At 35.9% G+C, this 24,812-nt stretch overlaps 1 protein-coding gene across 2 annotated transcripts in view; it reads right to left on the reverse strand.

Annotated features, from left to right (window-relative positions):
• Positions 1 to 24,812, reverse strand: part of ZMYM4 (zinc finger MYM-type containing 4) — a 125,512-nt gene that overhangs the window by 19,705 nt on the left and 80,995 nt on the right. For both annotated transcript variants that reach the window (XM_028113779.1, XM_028113781.1), the window contains 18 exons: positions 24,484 to 24,568; positions 23,993 to 24,248; positions 18,698 to 18,872; positions 18,372 to 18,584; positions 15,829 to 15,979; positions 15,203 to 15,318; positions 14,363 to 14,638; positions 14,038 to 14,188; positions 12,699 to 12,871; positions 12,001 to 12,151; positions 11,317 to 11,457; positions 10,947 to 10,984; positions 9,881 to 10,025; positions 6,397 to 6,515; positions 5,326 to 5,497; positions 3,634 to 3,687; positions 2,664 to 2,843; positions 2,213 to 2,307 (listed from right to left, as the gene is read on the reverse strand). In XM_028113779.1, coding sequence (XP_027969580.1) covers positions 2,213 to 2,307; positions 2,664 to 2,843; positions 3,634 to 3,687; positions 5,326 to 5,497; positions 6,397 to 6,515; positions 9,881 to 10,025; positions 10,947 to 10,984; positions 11,317 to 11,457; positions 12,001 to 12,151; positions 12,699 to 12,871; positions 14,038 to 14,188; positions 14,363 to 14,638; positions 15,203 to 15,318; positions 15,829 to 15,979; positions 18,372 to 18,584; positions 18,698 to 18,872; positions 23,993 to 24,248; positions 24,484 to 24,568 — 2,691 coding nt within the window. The remainder of the gene's footprint in view (positions 1 to 2,212; positions 2,308 to 2,663; positions 2,844 to 3,633; positions 3,688 to 5,325; positions 5,498 to 6,396; positions 6,516 to 9,880; positions 10,026 to 10,946; positions 10,985 to 11,316; positions 11,458 to 12,000; positions 12,152 to 12,698; positions 12,872 to 14,037; positions 14,189 to 14,362; positions 14,639 to 15,202; positions 15,319 to 15,828; positions 15,980 to 18,371; positions 18,585 to 18,697; positions 18,873 to 23,992; positions 24,249 to 24,483; positions 24,569 to 24,812) is intronic.

The raw sequence follows: 24,812 nt of genomic DNA on the forward strand, positions 1-24,812 counted from the left end.
TCCAGCAATAGATAAAAGAGTAAATACATCAGAAGAAAGTAAGATTCATCCCATGAACGCAAAGTTAGTTTACCATTTTAAGAATTAATGTATGTCATCATTTTAATAGACTCAGAAAGGAAAAACCAGATGAGGATCTCAATAGATGCAAGAGAGCCACCTGACAAATTCAACACAAATCATGATAAAAATTCTCGGCAAATGAAAAATAGAAGAGAACTTCCTGCCTGACAGGGGCCCTCCACAAGAAACCTACAAGTAATATCATAGTTAATACTGCAAGACTGAACACTTGCCCTACGACTGAGAAAAGGCATGAAGATCTGCTCTCATCACTAATATTCAACGTTGTACTGAAGTGTACAATACATAAAAGAATCCTAGCTAGTGCAATACATTAAAAAAAAAGTGCATTAAGATTGGAAAGGAAAAAGTAGAACAATCTTTATTCACAAATAACAGGACTGTCTAGGTAGAAAATCCTAGACTTCAGCTGAGCAAAATCACAGTACATAAAATCAATATAGAAAAAGAAATCTCAGGGTGCCTGGGTGGCTCAGTTGGCTAAGCACCCAACTCTTGATTTTGGCTCAAGTCATGATCTCAGGGTCGTGAGATCAGCCCGGCACTGGGCAACACTCTCAGCAGGGTACCTGCTTGAGATTCTCTCCTCTCCCTCTGCCCTTCCCCCGGCTTGTGCTTTTTCACTCTCTCTCTAAAATAAATAAAATCTTTACTATAAAACCTAGCAATCCCACGTCTGCATATTTTTCCTCAAATAAAACTATATGTTCACACAGAGATTTATATCTAGAATGTTCATAGCAGCTGTATTTGAAACAGCCCAAACCTGGAAATAACCCAAATTTCCATCAACTGTTAAACAAATTCTGTTTGTCCATACAATGAAATGCTACTCAGAAAAAAAAAGGAATGAATGGCCTACTGATACATGAAACAACACAGATGAATCTCCAAAACATTAGGCTAAGTTAAAGAAGCCAAACAGGGAAAACTACAAATTACATAATTCCATTTGTATGAAATTTTAGAAAAGGCAAAGCAGTACCATTTTGCATCAATCTGCAAAGCAGATTGGGGGTTATCAGGAGCTAGAGAAGACTAACTGGAAAGGTCATGAGGGAGCTTTTGGGGCAGTGGAAGTGCTATGGTTGTGGTGTTAATTACATACTGAATATATTTGTTGAAGCTCATCAAATTTTACACTTAAAATTTATGAATTTTTGCATGTAATTATAACTCAACAGAGATAATTTTTTAAAAATAAGGCTATTATTCTTTTAGTTTTTAGTATGGGAAAGTCCTGTCAATATGAAAAACAGTCCACATGAATTTCCCTATTATACTATATTAAATAAAATAAACCTCATTATAATATATAAAAAAGCTAAATTTAGAGACTTAAAAAAAAGTATACGAGGATTATAAAAAGCTTTTTAAAGTAAAACAACAGAACACCCTCAATTATAAAAATAAAAGAAAAAGACCATGCTAAAAGAAATATAAAGTAAAAGGTAATGGTCTTTTTTTCAACAACAGCTGTCTGCCATATATTGTTTATTATTTTGCGTTCATCAAATATGATACAAATACATTTACAAAATTTTATAAATTCATAAAGATGCCATGATTATGTGGGACATACACAGGTGTTGTGTCATATACTATTCTGGAGTGCCAGGAATGCTGCCCTTTCTTATATCTGAATGGCTGAAACCTGGACCATGAGTCAGTACATGCTCCTAGCTATCAGTCCCCAGTAAGTCCTGGATGACTTACTGTAACACAAGTGAGTAACAAACCATCCACCAGTAAACTGTAAATTTTTGTGGTTACCCTTCTATCAGTTGGAAAAGGCTTATATAATGATGATCCAGATGATGACAATCACAACAAACATTGAACAGCTACATAATAATAATCACATACTAAGCACCTGCCATGTGCTATGCTAGAAGACTTGATCTTAGTACCTCTATTACCAAAACACTGAGGTTTACATATCCCTTTAAAACACTCAAAAGATATGGTTCTTGATTATAAGAAACAGAAATAAAGGCACAAAAGGACAAGGCCGTGTAAAACAATGTATGGAATTCTGTGACCCTGCCTGTTACAGAGCTTCATAAACATCAAGAACTAAGAGACACCAAAGGAAAGAAAATACTAGAAAAATTAAGCTACTGCTTACTCTTCGTCTAGGCTGAGGGAAGCCATCTCTGTGCCGTCGTCTTGTTCGGGAACGTGCCTGGATTCCCTGTCCTTTATTCAGTGGGTCAAAGGATTCTATAATAATCAGCAGAAAGCATAATTTGAGGTAAATAACTCACAGATTTATATAAAGACAGACTGGGGGAGGAAACATCAGGTAATCATCACTATATTATTTTGTTCATGATAAAGTAACTTTTAAGAAAAACAAAGGATACAGCACTTAAAAACTTCATTAAAAATCAAGGAAACCTCCTACATGGTTACCACGGGAAAGGTTAAACGCAACACAAAATTAACTATTTATTATTTAACCTTCAAAGGTGGGGATCATTTGTGCCCTAGATTATCACACTGCATATCAACTTCATAATGTCAATTCAGAGTTATACCAATCTTCTAAAATCAAGAGTATTTTATGTGGCACAAACCGGATGGAAAATCTGCTTCCAGATCCTGCTCAGTTTCCCCTTTTGAGAGCTGCTTCAAGTCTGAATCAGCCTCTTGCACAGCATTTGACTTTAAGGCATAATGATTCAACTCTTCCTCCCAGCTATGCGGAGTAGATACTGCCTCTGATTCAAGGTCACCACTGTATGTACTTCCTTGGTCTGAAACAGACAGAAAACAAACAAATGCTCAAAATAAGACAGACTCTATTCGTGCTGAGAAACCTTCCTGAACGCTGGAATAACAAAACCGAGATGACTGCCAATTTAACTAGGTACACTAAAGAATGAAAACTTCACCAGCCTCATAAAACTGGCTTCATATTCTTGGTATACACTTTAAAGCATTATTTCAATTAATCCTTAAAACCAATATCTGAGGTATCTTTTATTATTCTCATTACATATTAGCATACATAAACACCTGATGCCCCCTACAAATAGCTATAATTACAAATATTAAATCCAAGGATACTGATACTTTGTGGGTTTGTATTAATAACTAAGGATAGTATTTTTTTTTTTTTAAAGATTTTATATATTGGGGCGCCTGGGTGGCTCAGTCGTTAAGAATCTGCCTTCAGCTCAGGTCATGATTCCGGGTCCTGGGATCGAGCCCCGCTCCTCGGGAGGCCTGCTTCTCCCTCTCCCGCTCCCCCTGCTTATGTTCCCTCTCTCGCTATGTCTCTGTTAAATAAATAAATAAAATTTAAAAAAAAGATTTTATATATTTATGCGAGAGAGAGAGAGAGAGAGAGAGAACCTGAGCAGGGGGAGGGACAGGGGAAGATGAAGAAGCGGACTCCCTGCTGAGCAGGAAACCTGACACCAGCTCCATCCCAGGACCCTGGGATCATCACCTGAGCTGAAGGCAGAAACTTAACCAACTGAGCCGCCCAGGCACCCCGAGGGTACTATTTCTAAGATCTGAAATATATGCAGAATTACAAACCTTTTTCAAAGATCTTGGTGTCTAGAAAGAGTTCCTGTTCAGAAGTTTGGGAGCCTAAAGAAAAAAAAAAAGTATACATTTAATAACTTACATGTATACACAAAGCAAATTGCATCTCAAATAAAATGACTGCGTATATAAATGAATCATACTAGGGAATGCGAAGAAAATAGCCTTCATATGCAGAAAGAATGATTCATTAATAAAACTAGGCATTAGTGGTAAATGAAATTAAACAAATTTTGACTGTAACAGTAGTTAAACTTCCAGGTAGCAGTATGAGAGAAGTCAGGTCAAGAGAGACCTTTATTTTACTCTCCTGTGCTTTCTGAAATTTTTTTTTTACCATGAAACACATACACACACACACGAACAATTTATTTACAAATTGACAAATACGATTACAACTATCTGTCTTGCAGGTTAGGTTTGAAAGTTTTTTCAGTCTGACTCTATTTTTAGGTTAACTTTGCCTTTAGGTTAAGGCAAAGTTACAATATTTGTACAGAGGAAGGACCTGAAAAATGTTAATTAATGTGAATGGAGATGCCAACTTAAAATGAGGTTTATTTATCAGGAATTGCTTAAACTTCTAAACTAAGTATCAGAAATTAGAAGATCAAGCACAAGGGGAAATATTCTAAGACATTAAATTCCACATACAAATGGGTCAGAATTATGAGATTATATACGAGAGAGCAAAATGAGACCAGAAACAGTGGGATAATAACCTTTTTATGCATCTCTCAGGATATATATGATTTTAAAACTTAATGGCAACACAAGAGGAAAGCGGACATTTTTTTCAAATGCTACAGTGTTCTGAAAATCATCTAGCATTTATTATGCAAAATCTAAACCCAGCGGCTAGCTTTGTAAAAACCATCACTGAAAAAAAGAAAACATTTGTCAGGAAAAAATAATTTCCTGGCTCCTCAGTGATACAGGAAAAGGCCTTCGTGTATTTCAACTATCCAAACACCATTTTCTCTACCTCTTCTTATACCCCCAAATCAAGGAGGTACTAATTAAGGCTAGAAACCTTTCTGGATATGTACTGCAACTTCTGTCATGTGCTTTGGAGTCAAACAGACGGAATTCAATTTCTGGTTCCATCACTTTCTGATTGCATAACCAGGGCAAGTATGACATCCTACTTTCCAAATGAGTTTAAAATAAACAGTATCCACCCCATAGGGTTGTTGTAAAGGTTAAATGAGGTGATGCACAGAGTGCATTTAGGACATGTCTAGGGTATGGTAAGCACGTAACTACTGTTCTTACTGATATGCTACCCTCATAACATAGGATTTATCTATAGGTTATCTTGAGCCAAACAGTTTTCCCTCCTAAGGCTCTATTTGTCTTCTATCAACATGCTGATTATTATACAACAGGAATTCTTAAATAGGGATCATGTCTTTGAATATAGGAATAAAGCCAAAACATAATCATGAAAATGGATTTACAGATTATTTTTCTGGAATGATTAAGAACTAAAAATAGAGTATTAATACTTAGTTTTAAAAAAAGATAGGACTTTCAGAGGTATCAAATTTAACAAATCCATACACCTCATATTTAAACACAAATAAAGCTTTTAGAAACACTTGATTATCCAACACTTAATATTACCTGAGTTACCCAAATATTTTTAAGTGTATTTTTTTCTTACTTTAAAATTATACCAACCTCCCTGGGATAGAGTCTTCTCCTTCTCTTCATCTTCTGCAATCATTTCTGCCATCTCAAGGAGATCAGCTTCAAATGGATGTGAAGGAAGCTTCTCCTTAATGTCTTCAATACTTTCAGTGACTTTATCTTCATTATCCATTGAGGATGGAATAAGCATAGGGACAGGCATCTGAAAGACCGAGGACAGTTTCTGGGGAATATGACTGTCATCCAAAACTATTATTTGTGAGATGATTTAAGTACTAAAATAATGAACAAATTCAGGTATTTCTATTACTAATGATTGAAACAGTCTTGCTCATTTGTTTTTATAAGACCACAGCCATCTGAATCAAAATTCAGTTAAGTGCTTTTTCTAAACAATCAACAAAATGTGATTGTCTAAAAGAGTAATTATCTAACATATTTTTGTTTCTGATTATATTCTTGCTTAACATTTTCAGTTTCACACAACTATTTTCCTTAAGAATTCACCAAGGAGGGGCGCCTGGGTGGCTCAGTCATTAAGCGTCTGCCTTTGGCTCAGGTCATGATCCCAGAATCCTGGGATCGAGTCCCGCATCGGGCTCCCTCCTCAGCAGGAAGCCTGCTTCTCCCTCTCCCACTCCCCCCTGCTTGTGTTCCCTCTCTCGCTGTGTCTCTCTCTGTCAAATAAATAAATAAAATCTTAAAAAAAAAAAAAATTGACCAAGGAAAAATATATTTCCAATAAAAAAATGAATACATTTCTAAGAAAAAGAATAATGTAAATCACAGTTTTTACTTTCTCACCCTTGCTAGAATCTACAATTTTAGCACATACACAGTTTCTGATCTTTTCCTATTTGAGTGGTTTATTGTGTATGAAACGTTATAAATAGGCTACATCACAGCCTTCTCTGAGAAGGCAGGGTATAAACAGAACCAGTCCTTCATATACTCCATACTAAAAAATACAGTAATATGATAATAACCAACCATAGTCAGGAATATTTTACCAACAAGAGTTTTTTTTTTTATGGCACTCTAACATTTTAGTTGAGGAAAACGTTCACTAAATCAGCCTTAATCTCTAAAATGATTACTCACTGGAACTGGTATTCCAAATGGGACTGGTGCATACTGAGTATAAAGATGAAGAGGTATGGGCACAAACACTGGTACAGGAACTGGCACAACAATGATCTGGGGCTGACTTGGAGTATCTTCTAATGATGAACAAAAAAAATCACAAAAAACAAAGAGGGTTAGAAACATTTTAATAACAAAATTTTTTTAAAGCAACAGAGATTTATAGTTCAAAAGAATTATAATTAAAAAAAATTTTTTAAACATAAAGACTTGGGTCGCCTAGGTGGGTCAGTTGGTTAGGCGTCTGCCTTCGGCTCAGGTCATGATCCCAGGGTCCTGAAATCAAGTCCCACCCACATCAGGCTCCCTGTTCAGCGGGGAGTCTGCTTCTCCTTCTCCCTCTCCCTCTGCCTCTCCCCTGAGCTTGTGCTTTCTCTCAAATAAATAAATACAATCTTAAAAAAATAAAAATAAAAAACAAAGCATACAGACTTATAGTTCAAAAGAAGTGTAATCTTTGACACTCTGAGTCCACAGAGGGAGAAATAACTGAAGTAGTAGTAAAGAAAGGTTTGAAGACAGCAGTGATAAAAAGTGGGCAACACAACAATGATCAATGATATGAGGACACAGTGAATGAAGGATATAATTTGGATTAATGAACAGAAAGAATTGGAACAGTAATCTTAAAAGAGGGCTATAGAAAACTGATAACATGAGTAAGAAGAGAATGTTGAGGAGATTAAATTGGTAGAAGGGCCATTTTCATGAGGCTATAACGAACTTTTAAAAATCATTTCTAGTAGACAGTGTGGAGCTACTACAGATCGGTTAGCACAAAGTAATATGATGAAAATGTCATTTAAAAAGCTTAATTTGGGGGTGCCTGGGTGGATCAAGTCAGTTGAGCATCCAACTCTTGGTTTTTCTTTCCCAGGTCATGATCTCAGGGTCATGAGATGGAGCCTCGTGTCAGGCTCCATGGTAGCATGAAATTTGCTTGAGGATTCTCTCTCCCTCTCCCTCCCCCTCTGCCCTCCCCTCACTTGGGCACACGCACGCACACACTCTCTTTCGATAAATAAATAAAATCTTTTTTAAAAAAGTTTAATTTAGAGGCCCTCTTAATGTGGAATAAAAAGTATATCAAGTGTAAAAGTAGGGGGCAACCGCAATGTGTAGAGCTGAGATGATGAGTACAGGGACCAGGGCGGTTATGATACCTACAAAAAAGAATGAATATATACAGCCAGATGTTCTAAGGTACTAAAAGATGAAACGGAACTTAGAAACCTAAATATGAGTACGGAAAAAGTGAGAAGGATGGAGAATTCATTCAATTATTTAATAGGTATCCTACAGAGTCCTTTCTATGTGCCAGAAAAATATCCTAGAAGATTACAAAACCATTAACATAAGAGAAAAGTGATGCTAGTGACAAGAAGTGAAAAGCTGACAAGTTGAGTAGGGTCAGAGGTGGGATCAATTTTACCATGGTCCAGTGGACATTTAAAAAAAAAAATTACCTGCAGATAGGGGGCTGGGCAAAGTGGGTGAAGGGGAGAAGAAGAAACATGCCTCCAGTTATGGATTGAGTGAGTCAAGGAACAAAGAGCAGAGCATAAGTAATACAGTCAGTGATACTCTAAGGGCAGTGTGATGGGACAGATGGTAGCTACACTTGGGGTGAACACAGCATAATGTATAAACTTGTCAAATCACTAAGTTGTACACCTGAAACTAATGTAACACTGTGTGTCAACTATACTCAAAAACAAAAAAACCCAAATCACCTGATTAGAGATATCTGATAACAAAGCTACATAATACTAAATCAGTCATTATTAATACAATACCAATATAGGCCAAAGTCCTCTACAGCATTACTAGTCAATGTGGTCCATGGGACCTTTAAGAAATGCAAAACCTCAGACCCCACTAAATTACAATGTACTTAATAAAATTCCAAAGTACTTCATATGCATATTAATGTTTGGGAAGCACTGACCTACAGGATAACCTTCCAGATCCAGGATAATCTTTCAGATCTAGGAATCTAGGATTACTTCCTGGTTTAAGAATTCTGAGACTTTCTGGGTGCCTGGATGGCTCAGGCGGCTAAGTGTCTGAATCTCAGGTCATGATCTCAGGGTCGTGAGATCAAGCCCTGTGTCTGACTCAGCGTGGAGCCTGATTAAGATTCTATCTTTCTGGGGTGCCTGGGTGGCTCAGTCGTTAAGCCTTTGGTTCAGGTCATGATTCCCAGGGTCCTGGGATCGAGCCCCACATCAGGCTCCCTGCTCAGCGGGAAGCCTGCTTCTCCCTCTCCCACTCCCCCTGCTTGTGTTCCCTCTCTTGCTGTGTCTCTGTCAAATAAATAAATAAAATCATTAAAAAAAAAAAAAGATTCTATCTTTCTCCCTCTCCTTCCCTGCCCCTCCCCTGGGAGGCTATGACATTTGATCCACAACCTGCTCCATTCGCCCTCAGCCAGCTTGACAGAAGCTCCCCTCTGGGTAGGTGTAGCCAGGAAGAATGGGCTCCTCTTTCTTCAGCTTCCAAGCAAGGGTTACCATACCTCACCAGGGGGACTGGCCACCATCATTTCTCATCCCCTCCAACTCCAAGCTGAAGAGGATAATTTCCTGGTGAGTATAGCTGACAGGCTGGGGTCTCCCTTTCTTCACCCAGTTGCCACCTATAGAGTAGAGGCCCTACTGCAGGAATGGTAGGCCAAGAATACTGGGTCCCAGTCACCATCGGCCCTGATGACTTTGCAGGGCAGAGATTCCATGCCAGGAGAGGCAAACTGAGAAAACCAGAGGATGGCACCATGCCCAGAATCCAGAAATGTAGCTCAGAAATTTTGCCTGGGGGGAGAGGCCATTCTTAAGAAGAGAAAGCCCTCTTGCACAAAAATCTGACTTTATTTGAAACAGAGGGTGAAAAAGTTCAAACCTAAGCATGCTCTACAAAACAACAGTTCCTCAGGGTGCCTGGGTTGGTTAAGTGGCTGTCTTCAGCTCACGTTGTGATCCCAGGGTCCTGGGATCGAGCCCTGCTTCAGACTTCCTATTCAGGGGGGAGTCTGCTTCCCCTTCTCCCTCTGCCCCTCCCCCCTCTCATTTTCTCTCTCTCTCAAATAAATAAATAAAATCTTAAACAACCACAACAGTTCTTCTTCATTAAGACCCTGTCTACATAATTCCAAAATCTAGGCTTATTCCATAAAATTACACTGTCATTAATAACAAAAGAAAATGAAGTATTCACAGTATGGTATTATAAATTAAAACCCTCTCTTTGCCATAATTTCTTAATTCTCAGAGGGTGAAAATACCTAACTCACAGGAAGTTGTGACAACAAAAGTGGGCAATGTATATAAACAACCAAACACATAACCCGGGAAATAGCAGGCACTCAATGTAAGCAGCTCTCACATTCCTTTCCAAAAAAAGAAAGAAAAAAAAAAATTAAAGGAAGAAAATGCAAGGAACATACCTGTCTGGCATTCTTTGTTTTGGGTGTGTGGTTTGCAAGAGGTGGCTTTAGTCTGTGTGATGGGTTTGCACAATAAAGCCTTATTCTTCAAAAGTCTTGGGGGCTGGGAAGGTGGCAGTTTCAGGGCATCTGTTTGTGTACTTGCCTAGTTAAAAAAAAAATCAGAAACCGAAGAGGTTTTCAAAAGCTTATCATTAATTATAAGAAATATTATAATTTCAAAAGAAATACTATATTGGAATTACATGGAAGACAGAGAACTTACTAAATATGTAAGAAATACAATATTCCTAAAATAGCTATAGTAATAAAATAGTCTGATAACTATATACTGACTCTGAATGTATCTAATTAACAGTTCTATTTAACATGAAAAATGTTATTTCTATTGTAAGATACTGTTGGCCAGTAACAATGTTGTCTATGTTTAAAATGAGAAGTTATGTTCTGAGTTGAGTCTTAGAAGACTTTGTTTCAAGATTGCTAGAAATAACAGAATCACTTATGATCACTGAAGTAACTTGAAAAAAAAAGGTATGAAAGTTATCCCAGCGACTAGAAAACACTTTAGAAATGCCACTGTTCTAGTTGTAAGTTTTTCTCATATTTATTTTTTTCTTCTTTTAAGAGACAAAACAAAAAAATACTGAGTGAAGAAACAAGAATGCTTATTTAAGGATAATCTGCACTGGGTGGAAAACAAAGTACATTTTATAAATATTTCATTTACAATCTGACTATATTATAAAACACCCCAAATACCTTTTATGCCTGAATTCTATAAAATTTAATTCTCTAAAGCTAAACTAAAAAAAAAACAACTAAACTAAACCAAACAAAAACAGCCTTCAGTAACTACACAGAGAGCAAGCATTCAAAGAAATCAAAGTACGTAAAAGGCCTAATTAACCAGAATAACCAGAATCTTGTTCCCAAAGATTAAATGAGCTTATAAAATTTATTTTATATAACAAAGAATAAGGAGGAAAAATTAACAGACATATTCATATGTATAAAATTGGGAAATAAATACAGTGGCAATACCAGTTAAAAGAATAAAACTTACATCACCAATGATTTTTGCTGTTACTGTTGGAACTGCACCTGATATAAATTAAAATAAATATTTAGGATCTTACACAATTATTTAAACAGTAGCATTTAAAGCTGATGGTGGAACGACAGACACAAAATCTCATAATAAAAACATGAATTATCTTAATTCACAGGAAAACTACATGTAAAGTGTCACATGAAAAAAAGAGACCAGAAAGTGATACAAACATTGTTTAATACCCAGCAGCCCACAAGGAGCCACCACTCATAATAAAAGTGTGTCAAACATACGAAAATGATCACTGATGGAAAAAAAAGATACAGACCGACTGTATTCAACATCAAAAGGCTATAGATAAATGCTTTAAACTCAGACATACCTTGTAAGACACTGTTAGAATTCACTGTGGGCTGAGCAGCAGGAGCACTGGCTAATGATACTACATTAGCTATAACTGGAGTTGAATCCTTTCTTAGAGACGGGGGCCCTGCTGAAGCAGCTGGCACCATGGAAATACTTGCTAATAAACAAAAATAAAAAAAACCTTTTAATTTATGTGCACATACAAAGAAACCAACATCTCAAGGAGGTTAAACAATGCTTTTAGTAAGGTTAAATTCTGTTAAAGCAAAGAATCACTTTAGGATTAACTGGGCTTTTTTTTAATTCTTTTAATTAGTGAAACATAAAAGTATTCCATGTACTTTCTCTTGTATAACTATGCATGCAGTATATTTAAAAGGCCATGTGATTTCGATTCTATGTCCTTTGTTTTACTCTCAAATCCTTTTTTAAGGAAATCAAGGTGTATATACCCAATTACAAACATTAACTGCCATTCTTTCCCATAGTTCTTACAATTTAATTCAATATGCTCAGAGAAAACATAATGAACTCACTTTGATGTTAAACAAAAAAGGGTTTTAAATGTTAATGCTATTTGAACAGAATGAAATTTGTGAATTTGTGTTTCATGAAATTATTAACAACTGTTTAAAGTTCCCAATCTGTAGAACAGTAGTTGGTCCTTGGCACTGATAAAGACTGTAAAGTTTAATTTTACCTGCATTGTTTTGTGAAGGTGGGTCACACATACTCTGCTGATTACAGAACATCAAGATACAAAGCAGGTTACAGAAATGTTTAATTTCTCCTCGCCATTTCAAGGACTCACTGAGTTTACCCTGTCGCTTACAACCATCACATTTGGCCATCTAAAAATGAAGTAAGATGGTAAAGGAGTAAAAAACAAATTATCTGTGGCCTGAGAGAATGAAAGCAGTACACAAATGACAAGTGAGGAAAGTAACTTATCTAGAACACAAAAATGAAGGTTAACCACCCTAAGATGGTAAGTATCATTTTTTATCATTTATACTAAACATTAAAAGTCACATTATAGATGTCAATAAAAAGTAATTTAAAAACATAGTGAAATGAAAATAAGACCTATATTCCCGGCTCAGTGGAGAGCCTGCTTCTCCCTCTCCCTCTGCCTGCCACTCTCCTACTTGTGCTCTCTATCAAATAAATAAATAAAATCTTAAAAAAAAACAAAAAGAACGTAACTTCAGTGACATTGAAGTCTTCTTAAATCTTTTATTAATACTGCAAGAGGACATAATACTTTTTTTTTTACATAATACATTTAATACTTAAAAGTTTTAAATCACTAAACTGCCCTTCATACTACATTAAAGAATACAATGGAGTAATGTATGCCCTAACTTGAAAAACCCCAGGAATGTGGATTATATTTACCTGATAGAACAGAACTGTATATTTGGACATGCATTCTTCACAACAGAACTCTTCTACTTTCCCCCCCAAATTATTCTGTACCAATTTGGGAGATGTCTGTAAACAATAACTGCACATTTTACAGTGATTTCCCCAGCGTTTTGCCAAGTCGTGTTTATAAAGCAATTTGCAACCTAAAAACAGGAAAGATAAAATTAACGTGAGAAAAAATATTAAGTATCTATACCTTTAAACTTAAATGCCCTGTGACAATGTTTTCACACTTGGATCCTTAGCAATTAGTAGATCGAGAGATCAATTAAAGGATCTATTCTATCATTTTCTTTTTTTAAATAAAATAAGACAGGACAGAAAATATTACAGTGCATCACATATAATAAAAGCCAGCTTTGTTTCATAAAATTTTTATTTTACTTGGGAGGGTGATAACATACTGGGTCACAATGATCTTTTGTGTTGTGGTCAAAAGGTTTGAAAGCCACTAGTCTAGGAGGCCAATTGTGTACAGTTTTAGAATAAAACAAAACATATTAAACATACAAAATAGTCATCTAAATAAAGAGAAAATCTACCTCACATTGATTTGCCTATTCAGAAACATGTCTGTTTTTTTTATTTTTATTTTTTTTAAAGATTTTATTTATTTGACAGAGACACAGCAAGAGAGGGAACACAAGCAGGGGGAGTGGGTAAGGGAGAAGCAGGCTTCCTGTGGAGCAGGGAGCCCAATGCAGGGCTCGATCCCAGGACCCTGGGATCATGACCTGAGCCTAAGGCAGACACTTAACAACTGAGCCACCCAGGCGCCCCACAAACATGTTTAGGATGCTACCAAAATTTAAGAAGTTCTCTTTACAAATAAGGTGCAATAGGGGTGCCAGGGGGGCTCAGTCGGTTAAGTGTCCGATGTCTGGTTTCTGCTCCAGCCATGACCTCAGGGTCCTGGGACGGAGCCCTATGGCAGGCTTCACACTCAGCAGGGAGTCTGCTTAAGATTATCTCCCTCTTCTTCTCCCTCTGCCCCTCCCCAACCTAATAAATACAACTTTAAAAAAAGTGCAGTAACTACAAGATCCCTATCAATCTAAGAACATGGAATGTTTTTCATATCACCACCATCTTCTGTAATACAGTCCAATGATCTTTTCCTTCATTTTGACATCTATATGATATGAAGGATTAGCTCAGAAAAAAAAAAAAAGCAAACCAAGTGTAAACAAAAGGCTTTGTTGTTATACACGAAGGATAAACTAGATAAACTTAAATAGTAACAGCTTAAATCATCAGTTACTTTTAAAAGGACCAACATGCTCAGTAGGTAAGATGATCTTGCCTTTACCTTCACTACAGAATGACTTGTCAGCACCTGAGAATCGCACAGTCTCCTTTACAATTTTCTCAATTTTACAATATTCACACATTGCCATTACATTATTTATTTTCTTATATTCATCAGAGCAATTCTTGCCACAGAACTGAAACATTTTACCCTGCAAAGAAATAATCATCAAGTACTAATTAAACATTTGGTTTATCTTTTGGAAATCCTTATTCCCTCCTACTTTCAAAACAAGTAGTGTAATTTTGAGAGATGAAAAGCCAGAAATGATGTTATAGATAGACCATTTTATACTCAAACCCTATATCATTATCCTATACTTTACCTTATAGTCAAGAAGTTCTGGTTTTGTGGCAAAAAGGCGGTTACAGTGCTGACACTTGAGTTTCACAACACTTCGTGTGAACCCAACGTGCTGGGATTGGGCAGCAAGTCGCTGGAGACCAGCTGCAGCAGAGCTACTGATGGAGGTGGGAGAAACAGCAGAGGTGTTCCCCCCTCCTGCTGATACTGTTGAACTTGTGGGGATGCTTACAATTACTTGGCCCTGAGACAAGGGCACTACTGAAGAATTCATTCCTGTTGGTTTGTTGAACAAATTCTGAAAAATGAAACAAACAAAATGATCAATGTAATCATTTGTTCAAACAAATAAGCACTGAGTGCCTAAGTTTGACAAGCATAGTTCGAGGTACATAAGATACACCTGTGAACAAGCAAAACCCCCTACCTTTGAGCAGCTTATAACTGAATGTGCAGTGTCACTTATACCCAAAAACTAAAATAATTTAATGATCTCCTTTTTTATTTAATTTTTTTAACTTTTTTTAAAAGTAATCTCTGTGCAACATGGGGCTCAAACTGACAATCCCAAGATCAAGAGTGGTTTGCCCTATTGAGAGCCAGCCAGGGCCCCAAACTAATAACCTCCTTTAAAAATAATATCCTCCCAATAGATAATCTGGGTAATAACAATTCCACTTAATGTTACAGGAGGCAATTAAATGACAATCCTCCAAATACAGCAAAAGTCAAAGAATCCACGTTTAACAAGACTGAGATAGAAGTGTAGGCAATCGGGGCAGGAGCAAACACCTACCAAGTTTACATACTACATAGTAGGCACCTCACTGACTGGAAGGGAGGAAGATTTTTGAAGTCGTACCTGGAACGCGACAACACAGCTATAGCTGCAGAAGTTGCGTATACTTCCATCTGACATGGCGAGGTGATACTGAGGGATTGCTGAGGTTTTACAACTGTTACACTGCACTTGTACACCTAAGCAAATCAAAATAAAAACTAATGAGTAATATACACAAATGTTCATAAATGTTTGAGAAAATAAGTAAGTATCCAATATATGAAAATTCAAGGGCCAGGTCAAGTTGCAGGAACTGAAACTAAATCATGTCACATACATACAAAAACTAATTTAACATTAATAATACTTCTTTTAATTTAAAGTAGGCTCCAGTCTACCTACAGTCTACCCTGAAACTATGAAGTAAATGAATACTGAAATAAATCAGGTGTGGATAAAAAGATATATTAAAGAAGCCATATGAAATTTTTTTGGAAAAGGGGAATGCACAAATAGGCAAGCAAATAAATAAACATAACTTAAGCAATCAAGGCAAGAGATGATATTTTACAACACAGATCTGAAATAGTTTAAATTTGCCTTAAAAATCAATTATATTTGGACAAAAATCTCTACTATACAAAAAAGCAATAACCATAACTTTTGCCAACTATTATTACTTATATAGTTTATGAAACCGGTATTACCTGCAGAAGTAACCATTTTAACTCTGTAAGCAGATAAGCAATTAACAGAACAGAAAAGCTCTGTCTTTCCCAAGCTATTGGTATTTTCAATCATTTCTGCTGAGGATCTCAATGATTTGCAAAGCGCACATGGTGTAATTTTGGCTGATTTCTATTAAGAGAATAAAATAACATTCATTTTTACCAAATTATAAGTAAAAGCATAATTCTTTGAAATGTTTATACTTAACACTGTTGAAATATTTTAAATTAGTGGCTTTCAAACTTTTATGATTACAATCCTCAGTAAGAAATAAATTTTACAAAGTGACCCAGTACATATTTCTGAAGTTTTGTGTATTACACATATATGTATATAAAACTGAAAAAGTTTCATAAAACAATATAAATTATAATAACATGTGATGCATGTTTCTATTTTCCACTCTATTCTATTTCATTAAAAAATAATGCTGACCACAACCTGGCAATTAATTTGGGGATCTATTAATTGATTGTAACTATAGTTTTAAAAATGGAATTTTAAAAAATTACACAACAGGGAATTCATGCTCTTACACTATGCTAAAAATAAGAAGAACTCCCCCTCACAAAAGGTGCTATATATGGCAATTAAATGTGAATTCAAGAGAATAAAATTAGAAAATTCACTACTAAATATTCTACCACTAACAACAACGAAGCACACAAAGCAGTAAGCAAGTAAGCAATAAAGTGGGAGCAAACTTTGGATATCACAAGTGTCTAAATATAAGCAATCAATGAGTCTGTTATCTTAAGTTCCCACTAAATTAGGGATTCAGCAGCAAGTAATGCTAAATACTACTAACATATCACACATTCAGGATAACCTATGAAGTATATACAGTATCCATTATCTCTGTGAAGTTTTTGCTGATAGTTTCATCTTGTCCTATCAAGGAGAACTGATCTGTGCCCTGCTGTACCATAATACTTCCATCATACCATCTCTACTCAGTTGTAGGTCTATCTCCCCCAGGAGGCAGCAGCCCCTCAAAACAGGAATCACATCTAATGTTTGTTTAATGAATTATATATGACGAAGGAAAGAAAGCAGCAGATATGACCATCTTCAATATGCCAGTTTCTATAGTAGGTGCTTTCTCATTCTTACTTCACATAATTCTAACAACATCTCAGTAACAGTAGTAGCATAATATCCATTCACAGATAAGAAAATGGACCTAGGGAGTTTAACGGCTTTCCCCAGGTAAAAATTCTATTTCAATAGAAAGTCAAGGAATCAAACTGAGATCTGCTTTACTTCTAAATTCACGTTCTTTCTCTACACTATAGTACATATTAATATGTGAGAAATTTATAGATATTGGCTAAATTAAAAACAATAAATAATTTAAAATTAAGATGATTCAACCTATTTCTCCTTCTTTTGTGGAATATGAACCATCTTTCAATGGACTGAATCCAAGTAACTTTTAGTACTTGAACAATATCAAGAAAAGTCTTTTGGACAAGGATAAGCTCATGAAGATACTGTCTTTTCTCTCCCTGTGAGGGCAAAACCAATGTGTTTCTAGAGGAAGGAATAAATAGTAAAGCTAAGCCCCTTTAATGTGCTTCAGAATAAGAATAAATGGAAACACCATATAACACTGAAAATTCCAAAATCACTGCAAAGTATTAAGAATAATTTAAAAGAAATTTCTCAAATGACATTACATTCATGAATCTTGTTAGACTGTATAAAGATTCACTAATTTAAGAAAAAGAATGATCAGCTAATGCATTGAAACAGGAAGGTACTGTAAAATTAAAAATATTCCTTTGGACTTATGAATTTTAAAATCTAATTTGTGATCAAAATTTACTAACAAAATACAAATATAGTAAAAATGAAACTGCCTAACAGACATTTGTCATACAGCATTCATGTGATTCATCTTCTATAAACCTCATCAATTCACAAAATAACATATAACCTACATTTATTTTTCTTATTTCATGAAGGAAAAACCTCTTAAATAATTGTAAGACTTTTATTTTCTGACTTGCAATTTCAACTATATGGATTTGATGGCAAGAATATATATGTAACTTGTGACCTTACCTTATCAAATAAAAAAGTATACACTTATATGCAAACCAAAAATATATTTCAAAGAAAACTATTCACCAAAAAGATGAAACTGGGTATCTCTGGGAGATGCATTATTTTTCTTCTTTGTGCATTTTCAAAATACTGTTAAAAAACATGAATCATATTTGAAATACAAATGCCATGCCCTAAAAGCATGTATTTTAAATGCATGAAGAGAAAAATATGCTACTTATAAAACTCTACAAGTGGGTTTTTAATACACATTCATTTGACAACTATTTATATGTAAAAATATTAAGCTAATAATAACATCTTCTCTCTCTCCCTCTGACAAATAAATGAAATCTTAAAAAAAATAACATCTTAGTATTTTTGTGACAGTATTTTCATAAGTAAGTTCTACCAAAACAAGTAGATCCTTCTAAAAGGAACAAAGACATTGGGGTTAAATACAGTCATGTACCTGCTTATATGCTGTGACACATGCTGAGCTACAAAACTTCTTAGACTGGCCCTCTATCTGAAGCATGTGGCACTGCCCAGAGCCACTGTAACAGTAGCCTCCACAGTTCTCACAACAGTTCATGGTGAGGTTGTTGGCAGAGCGAAACTTCGAGAAGCAGGCATCACTGCAAAGTTTATGTACCACATTCTGGTAATTAACTTCATGTCGAATCTAGAAATTGAAAAACAACACATCAACAACGAGCAGAAACCATTAAAAGCTGTTCTTTTAAGCACAAACATTAGATCTCCCTGGATCTCCCACCCAAAAGTAAGATGACTTACAACAGCATTCTTCTGACACATGCTGCATTTGGTTGAAATGCTGTTCGTATTTATGGTGACAACAGGTTTCCTTTTCAGTTCATATGTTGATAGACATGACTGACTGCAAAAATCTTTACTAGTGGTGCTATTTTCAAACTGGGCACTGATCACATCCTTTGGATTTAAAATATCTCTAAAAATGATAACAAAAATAAAATAAGCCACAGTATCATTTGTATTTTTCCTTTTTGTCAGTTAAAATAAATAAAACAGGGGCGCCTGGGTGGCTCAGTCGGTTAGGTGTCTGCCTTCAGCTCAGGTCATCATCCCAGGGTTCTGGGCTCGAGCCCTGCATCGGGCTCCCAGCTCAGCGGGGAGCCTGCTTCTCCCGCTCCTCCCCGCTCATGCTCTCTCTCTAATCTTTAAAATAAATAAATAAATAAAGCAGAGGCAATTATATATATATGTATGGAAAGGGCACTGATATTTAAATAAAAAACACATGGGTTTTCCTGGGTAAATGGATAAATTGCTCTGATCCTTAAGTTCTGTTCTATAAACAGAACTAACACATGGCTTACTTCATAGAACTGTTGGGAGGATTAGTATACTGTGTTTCAAGACTAAAAGGATATACATCAAAGTTTTATTCATTATCTCTAATAGGTAGGATTATAACAGATGTTAATTTTCTTCTTTAGGCTCTTTCATATTTTCAAAATATTCTTTAAAAATATATTACACTTGAAAAACTTTAAAAACACCATCTTTTAAAAGTAAAAATACAGGGGCACCTGGCTGGCTCAGTTGGTGGAGCACAAGACTGTTGATCTTAGGGCTGTGAGAGAGAGCCGCATGCTGGGTGTAGAAATTACTTAAAAGTAAAATCGTTAATAAATAAATGTAAAAATAACATTTCAAGCCACACAGTGTATATTCTAGCATAGTTATATAAAATCGAGTACTTCTATTTTTAAATAATTTAATTTGTAAGCATTAGTAGCAAAGGCAATGAAGATTAAAACACTTCTAAGGCCCCCTACCGTTCTACACCTTATCCTACCCCCAAACCAGTGCTCCCACATAGCAGTTTATTAAATCGTTTAAGTGTAAACCATTTTAAAAGCCAATGGAAGGGGCTCCTGGTTAAGTGACCAACTCTTGATTTCGGCTCAGGTCATGATCTCAGGGTCATGAGATCAAGCCCCAAGTTGGGCTCTGGGCTGAGCATGGAGCCTGCTTGAGATTCTCCCTCTGCCCCTCCCTGGCTCATGCTCACACTCACTGTCTCTCTTAAAAAAAAAAAAAAAAAGCCAATGGAAAAAAAATGCCTTTATGGAAATTTTCTAAATGTTGTCTCCCTCCCGAGTGCACACCACATAATAGTATATAAACCATTATACTCATTCTTGCATCTTAAACAGATTACACTAATAGAGTACTTTTTAGAAAAGATTACAAATATCTCTGCTTCAATAAAACATAACAGTAAACATAATGGGAATCATCACAAGGAACACCTCATATGCTATAATACATAACTCCATACCTCATCTTCTATACTTAGTAGCTCTAGGCTCTTCTACTTTCTGCATTTGTTTTTGCCTTCACAGTTTTTTTTAAGATTTTATTTATTTGTATGACAGAGAGAAAGAGAGAGCACAAGCAGGGGAAGCAGCAGGCAGAGGGAGAAGCAAACTTTCTGCTGAGCAGGGAGCCCGATGCGGGACTTGATCCCAGGACCCTGGGATCATGACCTCAGCCAAAGGCAGACACTTAACCAACTCAGCCACCCAGGCGCCCCAGTTATTTTTTAATTAGGGGTTGGTTTTTTTTTTATTTTATTTATTTGACAGAGAGAGAGAAAAAGAAAGAACATGAGCAGGGGGAGAGGCAAAGGGAGAGGGAGAAGCAGGCTCCCCACTTAGCAGGGACCCCAAAATGAGGCTTGATCCCAGGACCCTGGGATCATGACCTGAGATGAAGGCAGACGCTTAACAAGCTAAGCCACCCAGGCGTCCCTAGGTTTTAATGTATTTCATTTATATAGGTATTTATTGAGCACTTATATTGAGCCAGGCACTAGCTATACACTGTGTCACAATATGGTACAAACATGCACTCCAGGAGCTCACAGTGTATTGGGACAAAAAGACAAATGACATATAAAATACCATAACAGAAGCATCCTTAATATATAAAAGTGAAACAATTATGAAAAAGCATAACGTACAATAGAAACAGAAACGAAGAAACAATTATTTCAGACAATATGTGACATGAAAGCCTACCCAAAAGGTGACATTTTAGCTGCATCTTAAATAGGAGCTTCCTAGAAGGTTAAGGAGATAAGGGCTGGGGTGCAGCATGGATCAAGGCAAGGCAAGAATAAAAGTAGGTATATGTCTCACTCCCCTCAGTATGCCTAGCATCCAACTACATTACATCTTATTATACATTATATCTGATTCCAAATAGTAAAAATTCAGAAATGATACAGAAAATCCTCAAATAGTTACTTGAGTATCATTATATCAAGTAATCTGATCTTTCTAATAGTATTTTAAAAATTATCCTCCAAATTACCTCTTTTACAGAGGATTTGAAAAAGATTTTTAAAAACAGTGTTAGGTCCTTATTACTAAAGAAACCTGAAAATTAAATGATAATTAGCCAAAATATACTCAGAGTTTAGGTTAAATTCAAGATGTTAAGAGATATGCTTAATAAAAGATTAAGAAAAATAAAACTGTTACTTCAAATAGCTATTGAGTTTCTTGTAACCTAAGTGCTGCTGCTATATTTCTACTGGTCTATAAAAATAGTGGCTATCAGGAAGGAAATCTTTTCTACCTCCACCCATTCAAATTAAATTGAAATCCTTCTTGGGATCCTTCAAGGGATTAACTTACAAATCAAACCTGTTTGATTATATGGACTACATGGGGGCCGGGGGCGGGGTGTTAGCAAAATTAACCAGCTATGTGACACTGAGGAAATATTTTAACTTTTTTGAATCCAATTTCCTTATATTTAAGGTACGATCGATCCAATTGAACAATTTTATAGTCAGATAAACCAGACTATCCCAAATTGCTGTAATGACTGTGTAAATAAGAGGAAAACAGGGGCGCCTGGGTGGCTCAGTCAGTTAAGAGTCCGATTATTTTTTTTTTTTTTAAGATTTTATCTATTTATTTTTCAGAGAGAGCACAGGCAGAGGGAGCAGCAGACAGAGGGAGAAGCAGGCTCCCTGCTGAGCAAGGAGCGCGATGCAGGGCTAAATCCCAGAACCCTGGGATCACGACCTGAGCTGAAGGCAGTCGCTTAACAGACTGAGCAACCCAGGCGTCCCTAAACATCCAATTCTTGATCTCAGCTCAGGTCTCTATCTCAAGGTCGTGAGTTCAAGCCCATGTTGAAGGGAAAAAAAAAAAAAGGAAAACAAGGGAAGGAAAGGTAAAGTGGTAAAAAGGAGATGAAAGAGTAGTTCAGGAAGTAAAACAGAATGCAAGGAAAATCAAGACTGATCAGGGGTTGAGGGCTGAGCAGCAACAGAAAAGACATCCTATAAAATGAGAAGGGGAGAAAAGAAAGCAAATGGGGAAGAAAAGGCAGAGGAGACAGGCAGGTAAGGAATACCTGATAGAGAAGAGTAAGAGGCAAATGGAAAAGAACAGGGGTGAAAAAAGGATAATAGATAAGTGAATGAATGAAGAGGTAGAAGAGTTAAGAGTCAAGGAATGACAGGCTGAAAACATGGAAGATTTATGGATAAGACCAAAGAGAACAAAAGACAAATGTAATCTTAAAGGATAACAACTACATATGATCAAGATGGATAAGACATGACATGTAGGTGAAAATGACCTATCTCCAGATAACGCTATGCAAACCAAAGGGATATAATAAATTTAGATGAAAAGAATAGTATGTACGGACAAGACTTTAAAAACACAGACAGAAAGAGGGCACACATTTTAAAACTTCTGTGAGTTTTCTACGATCATTTTTAAAATTCACTGATATATCTCTGAAAATATCTATGACTATTATAATGAAAGAAGAAATAAAACTGAAATTTTACAAAGTGCCAATCACTAAAGTAGAATTAAATAAAGAAGCATAAGAGGAAGTTATTATATGAAATTATCTCATGGCAAAACAAAAAAACCCTATAAAAATAATTTTCAAGTTGATTTAATCTTAGAATTAATGAAGTACACACTTTTAAAAGTATGTTTTATAATTCAAACATTATAAAGAAGTCTACTGTCATTAAATGAAACATGAAACATAAAAGGAAGCCACGTAACTACCAGAAATACTTCTAACCACATTCAAATGTCTTTCAAGTCTCTAAAATGCCTTTTTCCAACTAAACCAGAAGAGGGAGCATCTTCTTCCCTTTCCAGACAGAGAAAGGGAAGGATTCATGTGAGGAAGTATAAATACAAATATCTAAACTGTTAAATTGTGGTTTGAATAGCTTAATAATAGAGGCCAAAGTGTTTCAGAACAAGAGCATTATTCATCTTTCTGTGACTTATTTAAGCAGTTTCTAACAATCACCATACCAAATCAAACAAAATGAATTCATATTCTTCAAATATATCAGAAAGACCTTATCAAGGTCTAAGGTCATATTCTTTCGATATTAAACACTAAACTGGAACCTCTGAGGTAGTTCAGAGATACTGAGGAGATAAAAAAAATATATACACTGGAGTCCTTTTAAAGTAAGTCTTAAATGAATTCCAATTAGATAACAAGATACATAACTTTAAATATTTGTGGATTTAAGTATCTATTACCTCTAAGATAAAATACTGTGCTATTACATGATGGTATAGTTTTCATTTATAAAGCATCTCAACTAAAAAGGATGGAAAGGTTTGTTTCAAAAACATCTCTTAATATATAAAAGGCACATTATTTGCAGTTAAAATAAGGTGAGCACCTAGTATTCAGAAAAACTGAGAGGGGTGCCTAGGTGGATCAGTCAGTTGAGCGCCCAACTCTTGATTTTGGTTCAAGTCATGATCTCAGGGTCGGGAGAGCAAGCCCCTCAACATCAAGCTCCATGCTCATCGGGAAGTCTGCTTGAGATTCTTTCTTCCTCTCCCTCTTCTCCTCCCTCCCGCTTGCTCTCTCTCATATAAATAAATCTTTAAAAAACAGGAAAACCTGAGAGCAGCAACATGCTGTGGGACTACTCAATAAACATGGAAATGTAGAAAATTAAATAATATACAGATAAGAACAGAGTACTTTAAAAGGAAACAAAGAAGATAATTCAGAATTCTGCTATACTTTGAGCAACTTGAACAAGTTTTCTTGGTGGGAGGCGGCGGTGGGCGGGCAGGTGGAACTGTATATCCAGTGAGGCACAGCGTGGAACAGAAAAGCTGAGTAGACCCTTTCCTCTGATAAGCAGTTTGCCCCTTCTGGAGGATTTTTTTACAACCAGAACAGGAAACTCGGACAGCTGTGGCTGGAACTGAAGGAAGCATTTTATTCATGCCAGATGACGCCAGTGAAGGCTGAAAGCCAGTAGTCAACTGTGGAGCTTAAAAAAAAGAAAAGAAAAAATGTTTTACTTTTTGTCTGAATTTTAAGGATATATATCCTTCTTTCTCTTCTAGAACCAGTGTTGAAACCCAAAACTAATTATGCAATATATAATTAAAGCCATTCCAAATGGGCAGAGAACGGCCTGGTTTACTAATACAAGCAGATACTTCCTCTCATCATACCGGTCAGAATAAATAAACATGATGCATTTACTCAGTTCTGTTTCTTACCAAGAGGACTGCCACTGACTGAAAAGACAGCACTAATTTTCAATTCCCCTTCTTGAGTTTTTTGCTGTTGGCCATGACTATACTCCTTTAAAAAAGAAAATAAATAAATAAATACTTACAGAAAAGAATTAATACAATGTATCTAAAGAAATCCAGACATTCAATACATTTTACTTTGGCTACACAGGGCGGACAAAATGTTCATACTACATTACCATTAATAAGAAATAATAGCAAGCAAACGGTAATTGCAGTAAGGGTATAATAGGTTTGCATATGCTGAAAAATTAAGAGGTAAAAAATGAAAGTAGCTACCCAATTAGCCTGTA

This window comes from Eumetopias jubatus, unplaced genomic scaffold, assembly GCF_037043125.1.
Source record: "Eumetopias jubatus isolate StellerSeaLion01/CBP00866 unplaced genomic scaffold, mEumJub1_p1.0 scaffold_4, whole genome shotgun sequence".
NCBI lineage: Eukaryota > Metazoa > Chordata > Mammalia > Carnivora > Otariidae > Eumetopias > Eumetopias jubatus.